Here is a 21,832-nt window from a genome sequence, read left to right on the forward strand (position 1 = left end):
TTTGACACTGCATTGCAGTGAACATTGTCCTTCATATAACTTATACATATTATACATTTCAGAATAAAGAACAAACAAACGATAAAGAACAAACAAACGTGGTTTTTGCAACCACATAAAGCTCTACAATGTATAGTAACAGTCATTGTTATTTCTGAAAACAATAAGTCCAATATGGGTTTGTGTAATGTTTCTTACTGAGGAGGAGAGACCGTTTGAACCCCATACAACTGCATTATACCATTTAAAGTTTCAGCATCACTGCTTCTTCCGGCAGCCTCGCTGGTCTGTCCTGGAAACAGAGTCTCTGGCTCAGCATCTTGTGCCTCTTTAATCTCTTCCACATTACTTCCACGGACAATGACATCCCCTTTGGATCCTTTGACACTGCTATTCCCTGCTGCTGATGCTTTCCTCAGGTTCTGAAACAGATCTCCACATGCCTCTCTCTCAGCCCGGCTCAGGAGGCACACATTGAGGCCAAACCTGGGGGTTTTGGACAGCCCCTCCAGGATCCCTATCACCACGGCCTCATCCCCAGGCTGGAGACCACTGGAAAGGAACACAAGAAATTCCCCCAGTAGTCCGAACCCCACCTCAGCCCTGAAGATGTTCCGAAGGCCCTCTCCACCTAGGGAGAGCAGGAGGCTGTATTTATCTTCTGGGTTTTCACTGCCGAACCTGCGCCAGTCCCGGCTGAACTCTGATGCTGTCCTGGGCTGGAACTCGGACAACTGAGGCTCAAAATAACATATAGGAGAAATTGTGTGTCAATTACTAATTTAATGAGATTGTTTGTTCATCAGATTGCATTAATATGCTTTACATGCCTGTGTGGTAACATCCCTGCCCTATACTATGAATATATCCGGTCTAATATAAAACTAGGACTCCATATCCAGGGTTATCCCCGGGATTTTTAACAGCAATCTAGAGAAGAAGAAAAACAACCTATTATGGTGTGGTGCTTGGCCTTAAATTACATTTCAAATATAATAAAATGACATAGTGGTGCAGCCAGTCCACAAGGTGGCGCAGCACCACTCACATAATCCTGATATTAGAATGGAGAGATGTTTGTGTTGGTGTGTGGTGGCAGAAGTCTAACCTTTAGGCCTATTTCATCACAGCTAGTCTGGTTCTGCCCTTTGTCAGTGGAGGCGAGAGCATTCCATGGCTGTTTGCGAGGAGCTCCAGCTTTATCCTTCCTGTCCAGTGGTTTCAGGTGGGATGCCAGGACTATGTCCCTGAGAGGATTGATGGTCAAAACAAACCATAAAACTGTCTGCTGTCTGGACTTCATTGTTTCAAGTCAACATTTCAATTCTAATGGGACGTCATTTGTGATGAAAAAACATAGTACATATGTTGTCTATTCATTTGTGAAACAACCGTGTGTAGGATGTTACATTGAAAAGAGAATCAACCTAGCCATCTCACCTAAACTCCTCATACGTTCCGACCTTCTGGTGTAGAGCACGGAACTTTGCATCATTTTCTCTTTGATATTTCTTGTCTGCTTCTACAGCAGACTGCAACTCCCGCTCCAGCGCTGAGAAGTTTAAAACCTCAGGAGAGTCATCCATCCTGTGAGACAAGACATGACCAGTGAACCAATGGAATCTCTTTTTAGTTCTGTGACACAGACAATGTGCTCAGAATTGCCTGACAATCAGACTGTGATACTGTACCTCTGGGTCAGTCTGAAATTAATGTCATATCTTTGTTTGAAAAATGTCCTATCACAGGCTCTACAAGCCAGAATGTTGAATACAATTATATTTGAACTTACTTTACTGGTTGTCCGTGCGGTCTTCTTGCAGGTAGGAATGTGAGACAATATCCACAAGAAAGAATGATTGAATCAACTTGTCAATGCAGTAGTGACTTCAGATGTCTATCCCCGGAAGCATGAATAGGACCTTGCACCCACTGGGCACAGTGGTTGAATGTCATTTTATTTAAATGGAGTGGAAACAATGGTTGAATCAACCAGTGATTGCTTAGTGGTTAAACACATGCACGAGCTTGGCAAGTATGAATGCATGTATTGTCCTATTGTGCACATGCTTCAGGTGATAGAAACTTGAATGCACTAATTTTCCAAGGCTTTGAACAGTTATTACACATTCCTGTGAATGTCTTACATCCCTACCTTCAAAAGGACCAAGCACACAGTTAAATACCATTTTATTTAACATTCTGGCGTGAAGAGGTCTTGAGAGGAAATGTTTCTGATCCAAACACGTTTATGCCCGACGTAGAATTCTATCCAATTCCACGTCGTGTCTTCAGGCTGGCTATACGTCTCAGAACTGCTTGGAGAATCTACTCCAACTATGTTGCCAGATAGAAACCTTTATAGACTACATTTTCTTTCATTGATAGCGCGGTGGTGGACTTACCTGAGCTTTAGGTTAGCTAGCTAGCTAGCTATTTTGATGAACAATCTTAATATCTGTTGTTGGTATGTTGTTTGTGCTGTAGCCTGATGCTCTTGCTGCAAGTCCGTGTCCCCGTCCTCAAACACACGCCGTCACCATGACAACTTGGGTAAGGAAGGTACTATTTAGGCTGGTTGGGACGTCCCAACACCATTGAATTTGAAAATGAGGTAAGGATTTGGGTTTAAGGTTAGGGTTTTAGCAAAGATAGCAAATATGTTTGTTATATCTGTGTTTTAAGTTAGGGACCTTCCAAGGATACTGGATTGCACGAGCCGTGTTTAAAAGCCCATGTGTAACACAACTTCAAAATAAAAGTTCCCCACGATATGTCTCATTTACTGAGACCCAGCAACTAATTTTTGTCCACACCAATGAACATTATTTATTGGTCCGTATCATTGACGTCATACTTTAAAAAAATTAAAAAACCTTGTTCAGTCCTGTTGCCCATTTGAGAGTTTCAGGGCTTTTCAATGATATCACGTGTTTCGGCGTGTGAATTTGCTAACTTTCTCTTACTGGTTCTTCAAATTGGCTGCCAATCACAATTACCACATTTTATGGTAAAACGAAGTTGTGTGTGTGTAATTACAATTTTTGTGAGTTTGAAATTAAAATAGTTTTTACTAAGGAAGTATCTCAGGAATAGCTTGGGGTGTTTTCAAAAAGTTGTATAATTTCTTCACATTAAATAAGAGCTTGTTTATAAATGTCTAATGTAGAGGACATCAGGGTGTGCCGACCTATTTTCTGTACACATTTACTGTAATGCTACATTTGTATATTTACTAACCAAGTCCTAATGTCCACATACCACAAACACACAATATATATATATATATATATATATATATATATGGCCTCCCGAGTTGCGCCGTAGTCTAAGGCACTGCATTGCCGTGCAAGAGGCGTCACTACAGACCCGGGTTTGATCCCAGGCTGTATCACAACCCGGCCGTGATCGGATTAGGGGAGGGTTTGGCCGGGGTTAGGGGGTTTTACTAAGCTCATTCGTTGTGGCAGGCCTGGTGCCTGCAGGCTGACCCGGTAGTCAGTTGAACAGTGTTTCCTCCGATACATTGGTGTGGCTGGCGGGTGGGTGTTAAGAAGTGCGGTCTGGCGGGTCATGTTTCGGGAAGACGCAATAATCAATTAACCTTTTAAAATGATAAACTTGGATTACCTAAAACAACATGCCATTGGAACACAGGACTGATGGTTGCTGATAATGGGCCTGTACGCCTATGTAGATATTCTATTTAAAAAATCAACAATAAAAATTGTCATTTATAACATAAACAATGTCTACACTGCATTTCTGATCAATTTGATGTTATTTTAATGGGGCTTTTCTTTCAAAAACAAGGACATTTCTAAATGACCCCAAACTTTTGAATGGTAGTGTACACCGGTATATAAAAAAATATAAATAAGCATTTTATATTTAAGACTCGGCAAAGTCATGACAACTACTGTTTTGGTTCAGTGATAGTATAGGCCTGTAGATCTACAACTGGGTTGGAAGAACAGCTTTTTAAAGTCTGATGGTCCATCAACATGGAATCAATTTCCAAAACATATTAAATTGCAGAAACGTCTTGCATTGAATGAACGTAAAAACCAAAAGGCAAGAATGCAATACTGAAATAGCCACTGGTTCTAGTGTTGTAGAGGCCACAATGCATTGAAATAGCCACTGGTTTTGTTCAAGGCGGAGTTGACCAAGAGCTGGTAGGCAGATGGGGGGTGTTTGAGGGCAGAGCGCTAGTGCACTGAAGGTCACAGATGGTGAGCAGGTGGATGATGGGCACATGGGGCCACTGATGTTGACTTGCTTTTTTTGTGTAGTACTCCCTATGTCCATGTGTTATTCCACACACAGACATTCAATGGGGTGGCTTCCTCTTCCAGCAGCATGTGCCATGTCCACACTCTCCTATGGAGCTCTTTGCAGGGCGTGCGTGTCCCTGGTGAAACTTTGCTGTTGGTCCAGGGTTGGTTTTGCCAAAGTTTGATAGAGCGGCTATGAGTTCACTGTCTGTTTTCATCTTCCTGAAGCTGGAAACAAAAGATGCTACTTTAGGCCTGAAACTCACAAGATCCTCCCTCATCTTCTTTTTGAGGTCTTCAAAGATCTCCATCCAGTCTTCATCTAGCGTCACTCCCTCAGCTGGTTTTCCAGATGTACCTTGGAGAGCATTACAACCATAGTATCAGAATTACAACCATCCTTCAGATTACCAAATGAGTTATAGGTATACATTCTTCAATTGAAGCCCTTCACTTAATATCAGATATATTGTGGTGATATTGTAGATATACCTGAGCCGTTTACATCAGAAACGGGAGCACACTCGATTACAACAGTGTCCTCAGACACGTTGCCACAGTCTATTGTTTGAGAGAATTACAACCATCAGACAACCAGATTATTAGTATTCTATATTGCCTGTCAGGGATAATGTTGCGTAATTGTGGATTTATTCAGTTATTGAGGAACATACCGAAAACATAACATTCTGGTGAACATTCTTCTTCATTGCAGTTATCCAGATTCTCGTGAAAATCATCAATCTTGTTCTCTACATACGATGCAACCCATGCTTCTTTGAAAAGTTTGTGGTATAATCTGTAATGGGTGGGTTGGTATCATTTGTGGAACGTTCCAAGAATCTGTTCCAAAAACTTCGTAAATAACAAGGTCGTCAACAAACACCGCATACAGAGTTGTATAGCGGCGAAATAAGACACCGGGTAGGGAGAGGGCTATATCATTCAATCTTTCACTCACCACGTTTATTCCGAAAATGTCTGTCCTCACTCTGCTAGCCCATAGACAAACATTGAGAATAAGCTACGTGGTGAGTTGATCGTGCTACTTTGTATGCGTTGTTTGTTGGCAACCTTGTACTTTACTTTTTTTAGAACAGATTTCCTGTTGGAACGTTCCAAATTATACCCACCCTAACAGAGTTATGACGTTACCTAGGCTGTATCACATCCGGCCGTGATTGGGTGTCCCATGGGCCGGGCACAATTGGCCCAGCGTCGTCCGTGTTTGGCCGGGGTAGGCCGTCATTGTACATACACATTTATTCTTAACTGACTTGCCTAGTTAAATAAAGGTTAAACAAAATACAAATAAAACGAGCTGCCGTTAGCTAACTCCGGCTGGCTACAAGTTGTTAGCTAACTTGATCCTGCCTCCAAAGTGTGTGTGGTCATCTCTGCGCGGTCACTTTCCACACAGCACAGATGACACCAAAACGATGTCAGTTTTCTTTTCATTCATAAACTCTCAGATAATTTTACGACAGCTCGCTTGTTTACATTGAGAGGTAATTTAACCTCTGACTGGGGAATCATTTCCGGTGAAATGTATGTATATTGAGCCTTCAAAATAAAGGTCCCCGGTACATCAATTTTGTGTACAGGGGACCTGTAGTGTTGTAAATGATAGTGTAGAAAGAACATACAGCATGTAAAAATACTTTAATATAAATGAGGTACAGAAATAGACACCAGAAAAAAACAATAATGAATAGAACCATCACGGTTGAGTATACACATAGAAAAAAGCATCAGAGACGCTATACAAATAACTACAAACAGAGACAACAGAACAGCATTAAACTGCACTCAGGCAATTGGCCCCCAATTCCCACACCACGTACCAGCTGTTAATAGCTGTCCTTTAAGGAGCTTTGTATGCTCACACTTCACTTTTTTTTAAGCAACCCACATTAAAAAACATCACAATTTACTATAAATTACGACAGTACATACTTACTAAATAATACTACAGTACTTGCACTATAATTATAGCAAACTGTAGTATACTATACTACACACGGTAGTATCCCTTGATCATGTGTATAACTTACTACATAATGTTGTAGTATACTGTAAAATACTACAGTAATGTATGCAAAAACACTACAATTTTTGAATTACAGTAAATGCAACAGTATTTAATTTGCAAATATCTATTCCCTTCCTCCATATCGCAATTTGTGCCACTGAAAAAATGAGAAACCTAAATGCCAAATATAGACCATATATTTTGCCCCTACAGGTTACTATCCATTCAGATACCAATAGGTTATGGAAAATGTAATAGTGCTCCAGGAGGTTTCCTGAAGGAGAAAGCCTCTGCTTCTTTGTTAAAGAGAATAAAACAAAAACACTATAGCAAATACTACAGTTATGCCTGCAAAACACTACAGTAAATACTATATACTACAATATTTATATGATAGTTAACTGTAAATACTACAGTAAACACTACAGTGAATACTACAGTAAAGTCCTCAAACACTTGAGTGAATACCGTAGTATTTATAACATAGTACATATGCTATAGTATTTTTTTCATGTGGGAATACCTACTTTCACTATGTCACATACTAACAAAGACATGTATACAGTTAACAGCTAAGCACAGTGCTCCCAGTCCCAAATTAATATGGTGTATGCCTTTGATAGTTAGAGTAAAACTATAATTTCAGAACTCTCTCCTATTCTCTAGACTGATCATATTATTTTACAGAATACACACAAACAAAGCAATCAGACAACGACCAAACCATTAGACCTGTACTTCACAATACACGTACATTGAACATTTTGAAATGACCCCGACCTCACAATTCTCTGTGATTGAAACTTCTCCATGTTCCTTTCTTCTTGGTTCAGGAGTGGCAGTAAGTGCCTTGGAACACTACTGTGTGAACCACTTCATCAGTCGATCTCTGATCCATTCCTCAGAATTAGGCCACTGGGATCAAACATACTGTACTTTCTATTGGCACATTTACATCCATCACTCAACTTGGGCTCATACAGTGTAATACATCAGACAATTCATGTAAACAAATCACATACTAGTTTAAAAGCATAGTTTTAAAATAGTTTTGAAAGCATTTCTATTCAAACCACAGTACAAAAGGACAGGACGTGCAAATATCAGTCTGTTCCATTTGGAAAGATCAAATCATAAGATAAAAAATAATGAGCTTTTAGCAAATCTAAAACTGTTTCAAATTAGTCTTTTACAATCAACATACAAAAAAAGCACATTTGAGTATACAAAACATTAAGAATACCTGCTCTTTCCATGACATAGACTGACCAGGTGAATACAATTTTAAGCTATGATCCCTTATTGATGTCACTTGTTAAATCCACTTCAATGAGTGTAGATGAAGGGGAGGAGATAGGTTAAAGAAGGATTTTTAAGCCTTGAGACAATTGAGACATGGATTGTGTATGTGTGCCATTCAGAGTGTGAATGGGCAAAACATAATATTTCAGTGCCTTTGAACAGGGTATGGTAGTAGGTGCCAGGCGCACCGGTTTGTGTCAAGAACTGCGACGCTGCTGGGTTTTTCACGCTCAACAGTTTCCCGTGTGTACCAAGAATGGCCCACCACCCGAAGGACATCCAGCTAACTTCACACAACTGTGGGAAGCATTGGAGTCAACATGGGCCAGCATCCATGTGGAACACCACTTTCGACACGTTGTAGAGTCCATACCCCAGCAAATTGAGGCTGTTCTGAGGGCAGAAGGGGGGGGTGCAACTTAATATTAGGAAGGTGTTCTTAATGTTTGGTACCCTCAGTGTATAAACTTGTTGACATCAAAACAACTAACATTAACAGTACAATTCTTGAAATTAACATTTCGTGCCAGAGCATTCAATCTTGTACACTATAAGGAATGTGGCAGTCATAACACCATCAGTCCTGTTCCCAATAATGTCCACAAATCCAGACATAGCGCCCAGCCAATGCATATTGAGATGGAGCTTCTCAATAAGAGTAGTGGTAGTGTTGAAGGTATCAGTCAGTAGTAATGCTGCATTTCAGTCCAGTTTGTGATCCAGTGCTTCTTTCTTTTATTGGGATCTGGCTCCTCGATGAGGAATCCCTCATTTACCTGGTAGCGCTCCTCTTTGCCAATCTTCACTCCCCGGTGTATCGGCATCGTTTTGAAGTGGTTGGGCCGCTTGAAAAAGCCACACTGTGGGACAATGGTAGACGACACAAAGTGAACATTTGAAAAGCGTAGACGTTTGGGTATTATCAGGTTATTTTGAAAAGTATTTCTACTATTGGTGCCACCGGTATACATTTTGTGACGCAATCTCAGTCCCGCCGTTGTTTAGATACTTGACCGCGTTCTAATGTCAACACGGGTATCGTGAGATATGTGAAATATATGATCAAATCACCACACAACCAATAGACTCACGCTCGGCAAAGCTGGTTAGGTAGAAGAGACTAAACAGTTAGCAATGGAGAAAGGGTTAGAAAAGGAGTTAAATAAACATATACAAGTCAATCAGACAAGTCACAGCCACTGAAATGCTGTTTGCCCTGTGGATAGAACCTCTCGATTAAGAGAAACCATTAAATCATTTATAATTTGACAGCAAGAGAGGAGGACTGAAGTTAAGGAAAGCCGCTGCAAAAAGCCGTTGGAAGCTGAAAGGAGTGACAGACGGAAGGACTATTATTTTACCGAGGAAACCCAGTGCATTGTTCCAGAGGCCCACAGGGGGGCCTCACTACTCCTCAGTCAGCCTCTCCACCTCCGACGGCTGGGTCTTCATCTCAGCTTTCTGGGCCTTGGCCTCGTACATCTCCCTGGTGCTGGCCCTCCTGAAGAAGCCACACTGAGGAGGGGAAGGCGGTCAGAATAACAAGTCAAACAGGATCCATTGTGGATCCAAAAAGGTGGACCTTTTGAACCAGTGGACAGTAGAAGCCTCGCTGTACGCGTACCATCTAACAGTTTGTTTGGATTTGTTGTTGGAGGTCGAAATTGAATCTCCATTCTCCTCTTGCTGCTAATGTCAGTGCAGGATATTTGTTCAATTGGACCTAACTGGCAGACCATTGTAATAACTAATATACTGGATCGTTACCTTCCACATAAGGAGGATGATGAAGGCCAGAAGGAGGATGCCAGCGACAGCAGACACGATGATGATCCACAGGGGGACCTGGTACATAGCCTCCTCCCCCAGCTCTGGGTCTATATTCAGGGTGAACTACACAGGGGGATATCAAACAGAGGACATTAACTATGTCTGCATTTAGGCTATATGTAAAATTGTATCCTCAATTATTATTCTGTATATTCCTCCTCTATCATGTATCAACGTCATCATCATCATCATCATACAGTAATCATCGTGGCCTTTAAATTAGTATGGATGTCGCCTAGCTTTTGTTACAGTATGACTGGTATGGCGTCATTACCTTTGTGCTCTCAGTGTTCATCCTGATGGTGGGTTTGTCTGTGACCAGTTTCAGTGTGGCCTTGCCATTCACGGTCACCCGCCCCGCTTCCCTGTAGTCCTATGGAAACACAACACATTTTCAGGACTTTATTGTTACACCCATTCCAGCCACTCTAATGAAGCTGAGGAGAAAGTTCACATTAAGACTAGACCACTGTGCTTTGGTGACTTTACCTCCATCATGGTGCTGTTCCACACTCTGGCCCTGACAATGATTGTCGCAGTGTTGTTCATGTTGCGGAGAGGGCAGATGAATTTCACACAGTGAGCAGTGCCCTTGACACAGTCCTACAGACAACAGCAGTTGAAAGGGAGTTAGCACCAGTACACTATTTGGGCATACACATTTCAGTTGAGTGCATAATGTGACCGGCGGGGTTCAAACCCAGGTCTCCTGCTCACCAGGGGAGAGCATTAGCCCACTAAGCCAAACGCCTAGGTATTGGCTCAGGGAGACAATTCAATGCTTCAGGTCATAGGCTTATGTATAAGATGGTGGGGACGGGCCTCACCAGTGAAAAGGACTTTTTGCGAGTTGCCTTCAGATTGAGGGAGGACTGGAGTTCTCTGGGGTGCACCTCCTCTGTGGAGCCCTCGTCTCGCTTCCTTCTCCTCCTGGCTTTGCTCTCTGGTAACTATGAGGAAAAGGAAAACAGACAAAAAGGCACAGACCTCATAACTCAGTGTTATAATTTTGGAACTTAAAAGTAGCTGTTTTTTAGGTGTCATATTGACAACAACATGATCAACTGTGCACCTGAAGTTGAGATTTCCATCCGAAACCATAAAATTGGGACACATTAACGTTAATATACCAGCTACTGGGATTCTGAATAAACAAAACACCACTGAAATAGCCCTGGTAATACTCCCAACAGGTTTACCATGAGTTTGAGTGGGTTGACGATGGCTCCAGGAGGCACACAGTGAGAGTCTGACGTCCCTTTGGTCTGGATCTCCGTCAGGTACAGCAGCCACTTGCCATTGGCTACCTCCCAGGGCCAATCAAACTCCACCTCCAGGTTTCCAAGGTTAACCAGTGGCTTCCCAAAAACATTCACCTATGAGGAGAGGCATCATAGGTGAAATTAGGATCTTCAGAGATGCTAGCAAGGATTGTTTTCTAGGTAAAAAAACAACAACCTTAAATGTGAACTCCACAGGACTTCCGACGTCGCTGGCAGTCTTCATGCCCGATTCTCCCATGATCTCCCCACTGAAGTGAGTGTGACCTGTGTACTGGGCACTAGAATAGAGGCAGTAACACTGAATCAGATCCCTGTGATATACAGTATGGGGCTACCTAATACCTATAATCAAAACATGCCCTTAAAATGACTCAAAACCAATAACTTACAGTGCAAAAGATGCATCCAGTGTATACTCCACCGCCATGACAAGAGGCAGCGGTTGTAGATTGCTCTGTTTACTCAATCTGAGAGAGGACAAAGGTTGAGAAGCAATTCAATGTTACAGACGATTGTAGCTGGGTCAGTCCAGAAGCAATGCTGTGATGAGGGATGATGTACGTAGGTAATGGCAGTAGGAAGTGTACATAGAAGAGAGGGACATTTACGTAGAAAGCTGCAACGTAGAGCGAATCTCTCTGGTGTCCAGGCTGATCTCAGACGTCTGAAAGATGATCTGGATCTGATCCTGGAAAACAGAACGTGGTAGAAATCCACATTTAAAACCCTATATATGGTACCATGTTCCTATCTCACTTGTGGCCCAGACGAAGTAGTGGAGAGTACTAGTTTAAACTAGAACCTACCACCTGGTTGCTGGTGAATGGGTTCCCCAGCTCACACAGTACAACCATATCCTCTGCCGAACACTTGATGGCTGGGCTGTTGCTCTGTGGAACATAGGCAACCATTTCATGAGGAGAGAGGGACTAGACATTTTTGGGACAACTTGGCAAGTAATCGTATCTATAAATCACCAATCAGAGAAGCAAAAAGATGTGGTTGTTTACTTACCCGTAGCTTAGCATTAGCATCGTTGCGTGCAAAACAATGGGAGTGATACAACTGTTAGCCTTCTAGCTAATTAACTCTGTTACGCACCATAATAGAGGCTCCTAGGTGAAGTTTCCCCTCAATCCTAACGTTAACCAATAGAAGAGAATATGCTAAAATGACTCAAGATCAGCACCTAGGGGCAATTTCACCCTATCACACCATAGAGAGACACCAGTGTAGCACAGCATAGCAGGCTTACCTTTGAGCGAAAGGCTGAGTAGATCAGCGACGGGGGAATGGTGACGTTGAGCATGGCATTGTGAGCGTCCTCCGCCGGTTTCCCTGGCGACTGGAAGTTGTTCACGTCCACGACCAACATGACCTTCTTGACACTGGCGCTGTACTGGAGGATCTGGTGACCATCATGGCTGTACAGGGACATTCACAACAAACAGAGTTAACAGAGATGACATTTTCTCTTTGATTTGATATCTTGGTCACTCTAAAAATGACTTACATTATTCAAAGTCAACCTCTATGGTTTACGTTCCTCTCAAGCCACCAATCATATAGCTAATGACACTTTGAACTATCCCTCCTATAACTCTAGTCATGACCTTTGATCCCTGACCTCTGATGACTGTACCTGGGAAAAGGTGTCTGCTCTTCATTGGCAAACTCTGCCTTCATCTGCAGGTTACTCTGGCACGTATTGTCCGGGCCACAGGCTTTCTGGAAGTGAATCTGTGGGAGTGAGGGAGGGAGTGGGATAGAGAAAGAGGGGAGGGAGAGAGAGAAGTCGAAAGGAATTATACTTATTCTCTATGGAACTAATATTATTTTCATCAACACACTATCAACAAACCCCAGTGTACAAAGCGTGGGCAGTAACTGTAGAGGCACACACACAAATAGTATAGTGGAGATTCTGTGTAAAGGGGAACATTCAAAACAGTATCACGAGTAGTCGCACCTTGGTATCAAACATTAACTGAGTAAACATTAGGTCTAACCTCCTTTTTGACACGGCTGGCCTTTCCCTCACTGAGCACAGGGAAGGCATCCAGGTTCTGCAGGGACTGCCGGGCTTTGGGACGCCCCTCGTGGAGGGATACGTTCAGGGAGAAGACTACGGGCTCCACCTTGTCTCGGATGGGACTCTACAGGACAGACAGCGAGACATGGTTAGGGGGACTCCCTTTGTTATTTTCAAGCATTTATCCAACAAATCTCAACAAGCAGATCATCAGTAATGATGCAGGGCTTTGACCCTGGAGGAGGAGATGAATTCAAAACCAAAAGCCAGTCCATGGTCACAATAGGTTATGTCGGTGACAGTTCCTTACCACTAGTCCGAGCCTCAGCGTTTTGCATTTGGCAGATGGCATTGACAAGAAACCAGTGTAGCTGTCCAGGCCATTGTCTTGGAAACGGACCCGGTGGTTGTGCCTTGTTAGGTCGGCTTCCACAGTGTACTTCACAGCTGAGAGGACACGGGACAAAATGCTAGAATACATACTACAGGGAATTTCATAACAATTATTTATTCATTCATTTAGCAGCTTTTATCCCCATTGTTTGAATAAAAAAAGTAGCTTCAATGAATAAAAACAATAAGAGCAAGTAGGCTTTGTGTACATTTGAAATCGCATGAAACCAACAGTTGTGTTTGCGTACATACTGTACGCCAGACAAGATTTATTTAGATAATTATATTAGGTATCTGTCATTCGATTTAGGATTTTGGTTACAAAGGAAAGGGGACAAAGCCAGTGATGTCATAAAAAAACATATTTTTAGAGATGTTATGTGTGTGTTTCTTGACAAGCTCATAGGTTCAAGGGCAACAAGGGCAACAGAGTTTGTTTTGCATGGCCCGGTGTCCCGGGTGGGTGGAGAATGGTCTAAAATGAGCCAACTCCGTCCACATGGGGTATGGGAAAATGCCAGGCGAACTCCAACAATGTCTTGCTAATTTACACCCTCCCCCTTTTGATGAACAACCTGCGCTAATTGGCTGGACTGTCTTGCCAATCAATCACTTTCACCAATTAGTTAATAGCTAGGCACAAATGAAACCAACAGTCACAATGGCCCTTTAGGGCTCATGTTAACGCGATGCATCTTCGGCTTGCAATTGTACCTTGGGGATAAATAAACTGTATTGAATTGAAATCAATTGAACCAAATGTAATTAAATGGGCTAAATTGAATTCCATTAGCTCCGGAAATGACATTCCTACATGTTGGCAATCTTGTCCTGAGGTCACTTGAATGACTGATCAACACTAAAATAGCAGTGTTAGTGTTAGAGCAGTGGTCATCTAATAACAATGTTGTAACAGAACCACACTCACTGACATTCTTCCTGAAGTCCTTGTCCCCAGTGCTCAGTGTGTAGTTGAAACAGACCTCCACCTCCACACTGCAAACACAGAAAAACACACTCAAATGGTCAGGGATTCCCTATTCAGTGTCATAACATGGGTTTAATCACTATTGCTGAAACATTGAGTATCCTCAAGCATTGAAAAGAGATCATTATGTCCAAATACAATTATACCAAACAAAAATCTTACCAGTTGTCACAGTCTTTAGGGTCCACAATCCCTGGCGTCACTTCAAGAGTTTTAATGAGGTGAATGACTGGGCGGGCCCTGATCAAATAGATAACAACATGAACATATACCATACATTAGGGATTTATGGTTGATACAATAGATTTGCTGTGCATTAAACAATATGTCTGGTTCGAAAGGATGAGAACTGAGATGGACGAAAACACAATATACGTCTAAATGCATCAACAGATCCTTGTTGTGATTAGCTACCTCAGTAAGGCTACGCGGTCGTCCAGTGAGCCGACCACCATGTCGGGGTAGCGGTTCTCATCCACATCCAGCCCCCCGTTGATGGAGTAGCCAAATGTCTTGAACCCACCTCCAGCTATATCCTCCCCCTCAATCACCTGAGGAGAGGGAGGTCAATACTACAACCAGATTTACATTACATTACATTTAAGTCATTTAGCAGACGCTCTTATCCAGAGCGACTTACAAATTGGTGCATTCACCTTATGACATCCAGTGGGACAGTCCCTTAACAATAGTGCATCTAAAACTTAAGGGGGGTGAGAGGGATTACTTATCCTATCCTAGGTATTCCTTAAAGAGGTGGGGTTTCAGGTGTCTCCGGAAGGTGGTGATTGACTCCGCTGTCCTGGCGTCGTGAGGGAGTTTGTTCCACCATTGGGGGCCAGGGCAGCGAACAGTTTTGACTGGGCTGAGCGGGAGCTGTACTTCCTCAGTGGTAGGGAGGCGAGCAGGCCAGAGGTGGATGAACGCAGTGCCCTTGTTTGGGTGTAGGGCCTGATCAGAGCCTGGAGGTACTGAGGTGCCGTTCCCCTCACAGCTCCGTAGGCAAGCACCATGGTCTTGTAGCGGATGCGAGCTTCAACTGGAAGCCAGTGGAGAGAACGGAGGAGCGGGGTGACGTGAGAGAACTTGGGAAGGTTGAACACCAGACGGGCTGCGGCGTTCTGGATGAGTTGAAGGGGTTTAATGGCACAGGCAGGGAGCCCAGCCAACAGCGAGTTGCAGTAATCCAGACGGGAGATGACAAGTGCCTGGATTAGGACCTGCGCCGCTTCCTGTGTGAGGCAGGGTCGTACTCTGCGGATGTTGTAGAGCATGAACCTACAGGAACGGGCCACCGCCTTGATGTTGGTTGAGAACGACAGGGTGTTGTCCAGGATCACGCCAAGGTTCTTGGAGCTCTGGGAGGAGGACACAATGGAGTTGTCAACCGTGATGGCGTGATCATGGAACGGGCAGTCCTTCCCCGGGAGGAAGAGCAGCTCCGTCTTGCTGAGGTTCAGCTTGAGGTGGTGATCCGTCATCCACACTGATATGTCTGCCAGACATGCAGAGATGCGATTCGCCACCTGGTCATCAGAAGGGGGAAAGGAGAAGATTAATTGTGTGTCGTCTGCATAGCAATGATAAGAGAGACCATGTGAGGTTATGACAGAGCCAAGTGACTTGGTGTATAGCGAGAATAGGAGAGGGCCAAGAACAGAGCCCTGGGGACACCAGTGGTGAGAGCGCGTTGTGAGGAGACAGATTCTCGCCACGCCACCTGGTAGGAGCGACCTGTCAGGTAGGACGCAATCCAAGCGTGGGCCGCGCCGGAGATGCCCAACTCGGAGAGGGTGGAGAGGAGGATCTGATGGTTCACAGTATCGAAGGCAGCCGATAGATCTAGAAGGATGAGAGCAGAGGAGAGAGAGTTAGCTTTAGCAGTGCGGAGCGCCTCCGTGATACAGAGGAGAGCAGTCTCAGTTGAATGACTAGTCTTGAAACCTGACTGATTTGGATCAAGAAGGTCATTCAGAGAGAGATAGCTGGAGAGCTGGCCAAGGACGGCACGTTCAAGAGTTTTGGAGAGAAAAGAAAGAAGGGATACTGGTCTGTAATTGTTGACATCGGAGGGATCGAGTGTAGGTTTTTTCAGAAGGGGTGCAACTCTCGCTCTCTTGAAGACGGAAGGGACGTAGCCAGCGGTCAGGGATGAGTTGATGAGCGAGGTGAGGTAAGGGAGAAGGTCTCCGGAAATGGTCTGGAGAAGAGAGGAGGGATAGGGTCAAGCGGGCAGGTTGTTGGGCGGCCGGCCGTCACAAGACGCGAGATTTCATCTGGAGAGAGAGGGGAGAAAGAGGTCAGAGCACAGGGTAGGGCAGTGTGAGCAGAACCAGCGGTGTCGTTTGACTTAGCAAACGAGGATCGGATGTCGTCGACCTTCTTTTCAAAATGGTTGACGAAGTCATCTGCAGAGAGGGAGGAGGGGGGGGGGAGGAGGATTCAGGGGGAGGAGAAGGTGGCAAAGAGCTTCCTAGGGTTAGAGGCAGATGCTTGGAATTTAGCGTGGTAGAAAGTGGCTTTAGCAGCAGAGACAGAGGAGGAAAATGTAGAGAGGAGGGAGTGAAAGGATGCCAGGTCCGCAGGGAGGCGAGTTTTCCTCCATTTCCGCTCGGCTGCCCGGAGCCCTGTTCTGTGAGCTCGCAATGAGTCATCGAGCCACGGAGCGGGAGGGGAGGACCGAGCCGGCCTGGAGGATAGGGGACATAGAGAGTCAAGGGATGCAGAGAGGGAGGAGAGGAGGGTTGAGGAGGCAGAATCAGGAGATAGGTGGGAGAAGGTTTGAGCGGAGGGAAGAGATGATAGGATGGAAGAGGAGAGAGTAGCGGGGAGAGAGAGCGAAGGTTGGGACGGCGCGATACCATCCGAGTAGGGGCAGTGTGGGAGGTGTTGGATGAGAGCGAGAGGGAAAAGGATACAAGGCAGTGGTCGGAGACTTGGAGGGGAGTTGCAATGAGGTTAGTGGAAGAACAGCATCTAGTAAAGATGAGGTCGAGCGTATTGCCTGCCTTGTGAGTAGGGGGGAAGGTGAGAGGGTGAGGTCAAAAGAGGAGAGGAGTGGAAAGAAGGAGGCAGAGAGGAAAGAGTCAAAGGTAGACGTGGGGAGGTTAAAGTCGCCCAGAACTGTGAGAGGTGAGCCGTCCTCAGGAAAGGAGCTTATCAAGGCATCAAGCTCATTGATGAACTCTCCGAGGGAACCTGGAGGGCGATAAATGATAAGGATGTTAAGCTTGAAAGGGCTAGTAACTGTGACAGCATGGAATTCAAAGGAGGCGATAGACAGATGGGTAAGGGGAGAAAGAGAGAATGACCACTTGGGAGAGATGAGGATCCCGGTGCCACCACCCCGCTGACCAGACGCTCTCGGGGTGTGCGAGAACACGTGGGCGGACGAAGAGAGAGCAGTAGGAGTAGCAGTGTTGTCTGTGGTGATCCATGTTTCCGTCAGTGCCAAGAAGTCGAGGGACTGAAGGGAGGCATAGGCTGAGATGAACTCTGCCTTGTTGACCGCAGATTGGCAGTTCCAGAGGCTACCGGAGACCTGGAACTCCACGTGGGTCGTGCGCGCTGGGACCACCAGAGTAGGGTGGCCGCGGCCACGCGGTGAGGAGCGTTTGTATGGTCTGCGAATTCCTGACAATCCAAACGTAGTTTGACATGTACAGCCACTTGCTTGTGTTTCTGTAGGCATTATTGTGGGTTGATGTGAGCTCAGTGATAGCCTCGTCCTTCTCTTTGAAAAGGATTCATCTGATGTTGCAACAGAAATCGCTCCCCATCTGTTCAGCTCTGCAGCTCTCCTCACCACGAGCCCCATAGGATGAATTTACCCGTAGATGCTGATCTGAGGTTAGTTTTACATGTATTACCCTTACGGCTAAGGTTAGGAGTCAGGGAGGATCCTAGATCCTGTTTCTAAGGGTGTGTTTCCATACCTGACTGGGCTCCTGAGAGATGCCCTCAGCGCTGCCTGTCCAGATGAACACCCTGCCTGTTCCATGGAACGGAGCGCCCACCGCAAAATCTGTGAAGAGAGGGAGGGGGGAGAGACTGAGAAAGAGATAGAAATTATAGGCTCTTGTGTCTCCAACAAAGGTCTTCAAAAGCCTTGTTCCATCACTGAGGGTCAGGAATGTTCTATCCATTTAAGTTAATGTCAGCACTCAGCACTGAGCCAATACTTGGTGAGAGTGAAATGTTGTCAAAATCCCATTCAAACTGCTTTGATTCATGTCAGAAAGGCACATGATAGATTTATAATACCAGTGTCATAGACATTATGGTGATCTACTGTATAGTGTTCAGGACAGCAATGCTGTAAAATGATACATGTAGCTTATTCTTAAATACTGTACTCTATTTTCTGAGAGATTAAAGGTCCAATGCAGCCGTTTTTATCTCAATATCAAATTATTTTCTGGTTAACAGTTAAGTACCTTACTGTGATTGTTTTTCATTTTGCTAGGGACTGTCTAGGTGTGGCCTGAGTGGGGAGGGGGAAACTGAAAACTAGCTGTTATTGGCAGTGAGGTTTGGAACTCTCTTTCTTATGTAAGGGGATTAACGCAGGAGTTCTGTGCTTTACCTTGGAAATGTGGATGACGCAGCGAGGTTCATTTTTCCAAGTTAATGTACAGAACGGAGGTGTTTATCCTGCTTACACCACGGCTGCCAAAGAAAACAATACTAAAGCACACATTTACCGGTAGAAATAAACAATTTCCCGTTGATATTTCCATTTTTATAAGAGGATTCATCATTTCGCATATTTTGGTTGTAGCCATGCTCGCTGGCAACGTCATTGTACCTTGCTTGCTAGTTATAATAGCCAACTAGCGATGGCTAACACAGTCACATCCTCCGTAGCCAGAATAACAGCTACATTTGCTTTTGTTCAAGCTGTTTTTCTATTGACATTCATTTGGATACATCCATAACGTTGAGCTGATGATGCCCGATTTTGCCAGGTCATTACGAGGAGATCGCATTGCTTATCAAACACTAGGCTAGAAGCTAGCTAAATAGTTAGTTGCTAGCAAATCTGCCAATATGACAACTCAATTGAAAAATACCATTGCTGAAAACAGTTTGTCAAACTAGAAACGTGGAAGGATTTGACAGCATAGCGCCACTTGCTTTGTGACTGGAGCATAGGGACTGGAGAAATTCATGTTCATCAATATGCCTCTGAAAAATCACTATTTTATTCCAACCTCAGAGTGGAAGTATATATAAATCTCATTTTTGACTGTACTGGGCCTTTAATGACTTTCTATCCTAGGTTCTTTATAAGTGTGAGAAAATGTTGGTTTATTCAAATGTTTTACCTTGAAAGCCATCTTGGTTGACATCTCCAATGGCAGCCACAGCCATTCCGAACGCAGAGTCTCTAGGGCCTCGGAGTATGATGCTGGAGTTCTGCCGGAAGGAGCCGTTCTCGTTCATATAGACGTACACCGCTCCACCAAGCTCCTTCTTCCGATCAAAATAGAACGGGGCTCCGACGATCAGATCCATCCAACTACGAAAATGTGCCAACAAAGAGTGTTGTTTCATTGACAGGGTTCAACCAATAGTATTTCAATTCAATCAATTCAGGAAAAATTGATATTGCAGTTAAATTAATTCCAAAATAAGCTAGATCAATGGTTTAAAACAAGTTACTTATGTCCCATGGGGATTAAGAGGAGTAAGTAAGACAAAGTTATAATCCATACTCTACCCATCATTGTTGAGGTCTGCCACGGCTAGGGAGTTCCCAAAGTATGAGCCCATCTGCTCGCCTCTCAGGGTGAGGTAGGGTTTCAGCTGGTCCCCGTCCCCTGACTTCGACGACTTCTTCACAGTCAGAATGACCGAGCCTTTGGCGTCATCCTTGTTATCCTTAGGAGCCCCTGTCACCACTGTGTCCTGGCTCTGGCTGAGGAGGCCTCGGCCCTCTGCCACCGAGTAGCCTGGAAAAGAACAACAACAAACAACATACTATTACTAACTTTAAAAAAAAAATACTATGTCTAACTTACGTGATCTGATCTTAATCTTAAGAAATTGTTCGTAAAGTAGAGAATCTTGCACATGCGCAGAAGGTACGGCTGTTTAGCTATCGGGAAGAGGCATCTAGAAAATCTGGCCATGCAGCCACTCTGTTCTAACTGCTACATACTGACGTACTAACGACAAAAGTTAACTGACAACAGAAAACGCACACACCATGTTCACTGTTAACTTTAAAAACCCGTTCAATTCAAATCTGTATATAGACGTTTCCTGGGTAAAGCGAGATTAAATAAAAAAGTACCTATGTAAATGTGCCGTCGATTACCAAAGTTGGGGAAGCTGCTTCTCTTGGTGTCATAGATGACATTTGGATTCATCCAGGAGACATGAACATTGCCTGAAATAGAAGCAGAACAACACACTGGACATTTTAGAACATAATATGAAACAACCACAAAAACTGACCCGATTAGCATGACAATGACCATATGTGTTGACATGCCGCACACACAGACCAGGCTAACATACAGTCATGACCATAATTATTGGCACCCTTGATAAAGTATTTTTAGACAGTTTTCTTTTTGCTCGTCCTTTATCAAGGCTGACAATCATTTTGGTCATGACTGTACTTAACCTTACTGACCATATTGTCCCTGTGGGATGTATTTTTTTGCGGTCTCAAACAAATCTATGCCTACCTTGCCACTCAAAGCTGCCAGGGGCGCCCACGATGACCTCTGTGTCAGTGATGGCAGCAGAGATGCCCATGTTGCACATGACTTCCCCTGTGATGTCTTTAGTGTGGCTGCACACCTGATCAGGGTTCTGCCAGTGCATGTCTGTTTCGTTATAGTTCAGGTCGTTACCACGGATATAACACTTCCCAATCATCTGACGCAGCTTCAATACGCCATGTAACTTCACAAAGCGATGGCCACAGGTCTGAGAGCGAGAGAAGGAGAGAGAGAATCAGATGTGATCCTCTTTGTCTTGGTCATTCAATACTTGGCCATGTATTCAAGTAGTATGATACAGTAAGTTGCCAGAGATAATCATTCATATAAATAACTCAGAAAGGAGAGTTGCTGGTCTGGAGGGTCACCAGAGGATTGACCGATGGCCTCTTGAACCAATGAAGCTTTAATAAGCAGACGAGAAGTTACTCACCAGAATTCGCCCCCCTGGCTGTCTTTGGCTGGCCACGGTTACCCCCAGCCACATATCCTCCACCCTGTCCTCACCCTCAATGAGGTCAGGGTCTGAAAGGTCACAGTATATCACACCACTCACCATCACTGTGCTTTGGGTTTCATAACAGTACAACAATAAGGCATTTGTTTTCGGAATCAGAACAAATGACTTCCTTGTGTTCCTCTTCAAATCCCTTTTTTCAGTTGATTTTATATTAACATTTCCTCTGTGCCGTTCTAAATGGATAGTACCTTTGTGGAACAATCAGTATCTATTCTTAGTCCAGATGTACTATAATATTTCCTTACATTTTTTTTAAAGCAGAATTAGCAACTCTGAGCAACAACAGCAAAAACACAATGTCTACCTGAGCCAATCAGGTTCATCCTGGTGCAATCGGATTGGGCAACGTTTACAGGGCAGGTATACACATCTCCTGTTTCATTGGCCTTCACGCCAGACTCTGCCTTCTCCTTGGGTGCTCCAACAAGGAGTCTGTGGATC

The 21,832-nt window shown here is 44.2% G+C and overlaps 2 protein-coding genes across 6 annotated transcripts in view; both read right to left on the reverse strand.

Annotated features, from left to right (window-relative positions):
- Positions 1 to 131: 131 nt before the first annotated feature.
- On the reverse strand, positions 132 to 5,801 carry ccdc103 (coiled-coil domain containing 103). Of its 5 annotated transcripts, none has more exons than XM_046307269.1 (6): positions 5,433 to 5,801; positions 4,770 to 4,838; positions 4,544 to 4,635; positions 1,441 to 1,587; positions 1,109 to 1,247; positions 132 to 740 (listed from the first exon to the last, which is right to left on the reverse strand). In XM_046307269.1, the coding sequence occupies exons 4-6, from the start codon at positions 1,584 to 1,586 to the stop codon at positions 195 to 197; spliced, it is 831 nt and encodes a 276-aa protein (XP_046163225.1). In that variant the 5' UTR covers position 1,587; positions 4,544 to 4,635; positions 4,770 to 4,838; positions 5,433 to 5,801; the 3' UTR covers positions 132 to 194. The 5 variants fall into 5 exon arrangements, with proteins under 5 accessions (XP_046163225.1, XP_046163229.1, XP_046163224.1 ...); XM_046307273.1 differs by having other exon boundaries at positions 132 to 734; positions 4,952 to 5,801; XM_046307268.1 differs by having other exon boundaries at positions 4,952 to 5,801.
- A 2,136-nt stretch (positions 5,802 to 7,937) lies between these two features.
- Positions 7,938 to 21,832, reverse strand: part of LOC123999614 (integrin alpha-3-like) — a 36,699-nt gene continuing 22,804 nt past the window's right edge. Inside the window, exons 2-26 of the mRNA XM_046305545.1 lie at positions 21,696 to 21,823; positions 21,305 to 21,396; positions 20,836 to 21,079; positions 20,436 to 20,531; positions 19,860 to 20,091; positions 19,465 to 19,658; positions 18,073 to 18,161; positions 14,552 to 14,688; positions 14,300 to 14,377; positions 14,078 to 14,145; positions 13,067 to 13,203; positions 12,734 to 12,880; positions 12,367 to 12,464; positions 11,980 to 12,148; positions 11,531 to 11,614; positions 11,333 to 11,412; positions 11,114 to 11,191; positions 10,900 to 11,002; positions 10,641 to 10,817; positions 10,269 to 10,391; positions 9,931 to 10,044; positions 9,716 to 9,814; positions 9,379 to 9,504; positions 8,973 to 9,126; positions 7,938 to 8,471 (exon numbers count right to left, since the gene is read on the reverse strand). Of these exons, the coding sequence (XP_046161501.1) occupies positions 9,019 to 9,126; positions 9,379 to 9,504; positions 9,716 to 9,814; positions 9,931 to 10,044; positions 10,269 to 10,391; positions 10,641 to 10,817; positions 10,900 to 11,002; positions 11,114 to 11,191; positions 11,333 to 11,412; positions 11,531 to 11,614; positions 11,980 to 12,148; positions 12,367 to 12,464; positions 12,734 to 12,880; positions 13,067 to 13,203; positions 14,078 to 14,145; positions 14,300 to 14,377; positions 14,552 to 14,688; positions 18,073 to 18,161; positions 19,465 to 19,658; positions 19,860 to 20,091; positions 20,436 to 20,531; positions 20,836 to 21,079; positions 21,305 to 21,396; positions 21,696 to 21,823 (3,001 nt within the window). The 3' untranslated portion in view covers positions 7,938 to 8,471; positions 8,973 to 9,018. The remainder of the gene's footprint in view (positions 8,472 to 8,972; positions 9,127 to 9,378; positions 9,505 to 9,715; positions 9,815 to 9,930; positions 10,045 to 10,268; positions 10,392 to 10,640; positions 10,818 to 10,899; positions 11,003 to 11,113; positions 11,192 to 11,332; positions 11,413 to 11,530; positions 11,615 to 11,979; positions 12,149 to 12,366; positions 12,465 to 12,733; positions 12,881 to 13,066; positions 13,204 to 14,077; positions 14,146 to 14,299; positions 14,378 to 14,551; positions 14,689 to 18,072; positions 18,162 to 19,464; positions 19,659 to 19,859; positions 20,092 to 20,435; positions 20,532 to 20,835; positions 21,080 to 21,304; positions 21,397 to 21,695; positions 21,824 to 21,832) is intronic.

Source organism: Oncorhynchus gorbuscha, linkage group LG16, assembly GCF_021184085.1.
Source record: "Oncorhynchus gorbuscha isolate QuinsamMale2020 ecotype Even-year linkage group LG16, OgorEven_v1.0, whole genome shotgun sequence".
Taxonomy (NCBI): Eukaryota; Metazoa; Chordata; class Actinopteri; order Salmoniformes; family Salmonidae; genus Oncorhynchus; species Oncorhynchus gorbuscha.

Excerpts from the sequence above, each read along its gene's own strand:
- ccdc103 (XM_046307269.1), bottom strand. The coding sequence starts at position 1,586 with ATGGATGACTCTCCTGAGGTTTTAAACTTCTCAGCGCTGGAGCGGGAG. Across the intron at positions 1,248-1,440 it reads GGAACGTATGAGGAGTTTAG|GGACATAGTCCTGGCATCCC; the intron begins GTGAGATGGCTA and ends CAATCCTCTCAG. Across the intron at positions 741-1,108 it reads GTGATGAAATAGGCCTAAAG|CCTCAGTTGTCCGAGTTCCA; the intron begins GTTAGACTTCTG and ends TGTTATTTTGAG.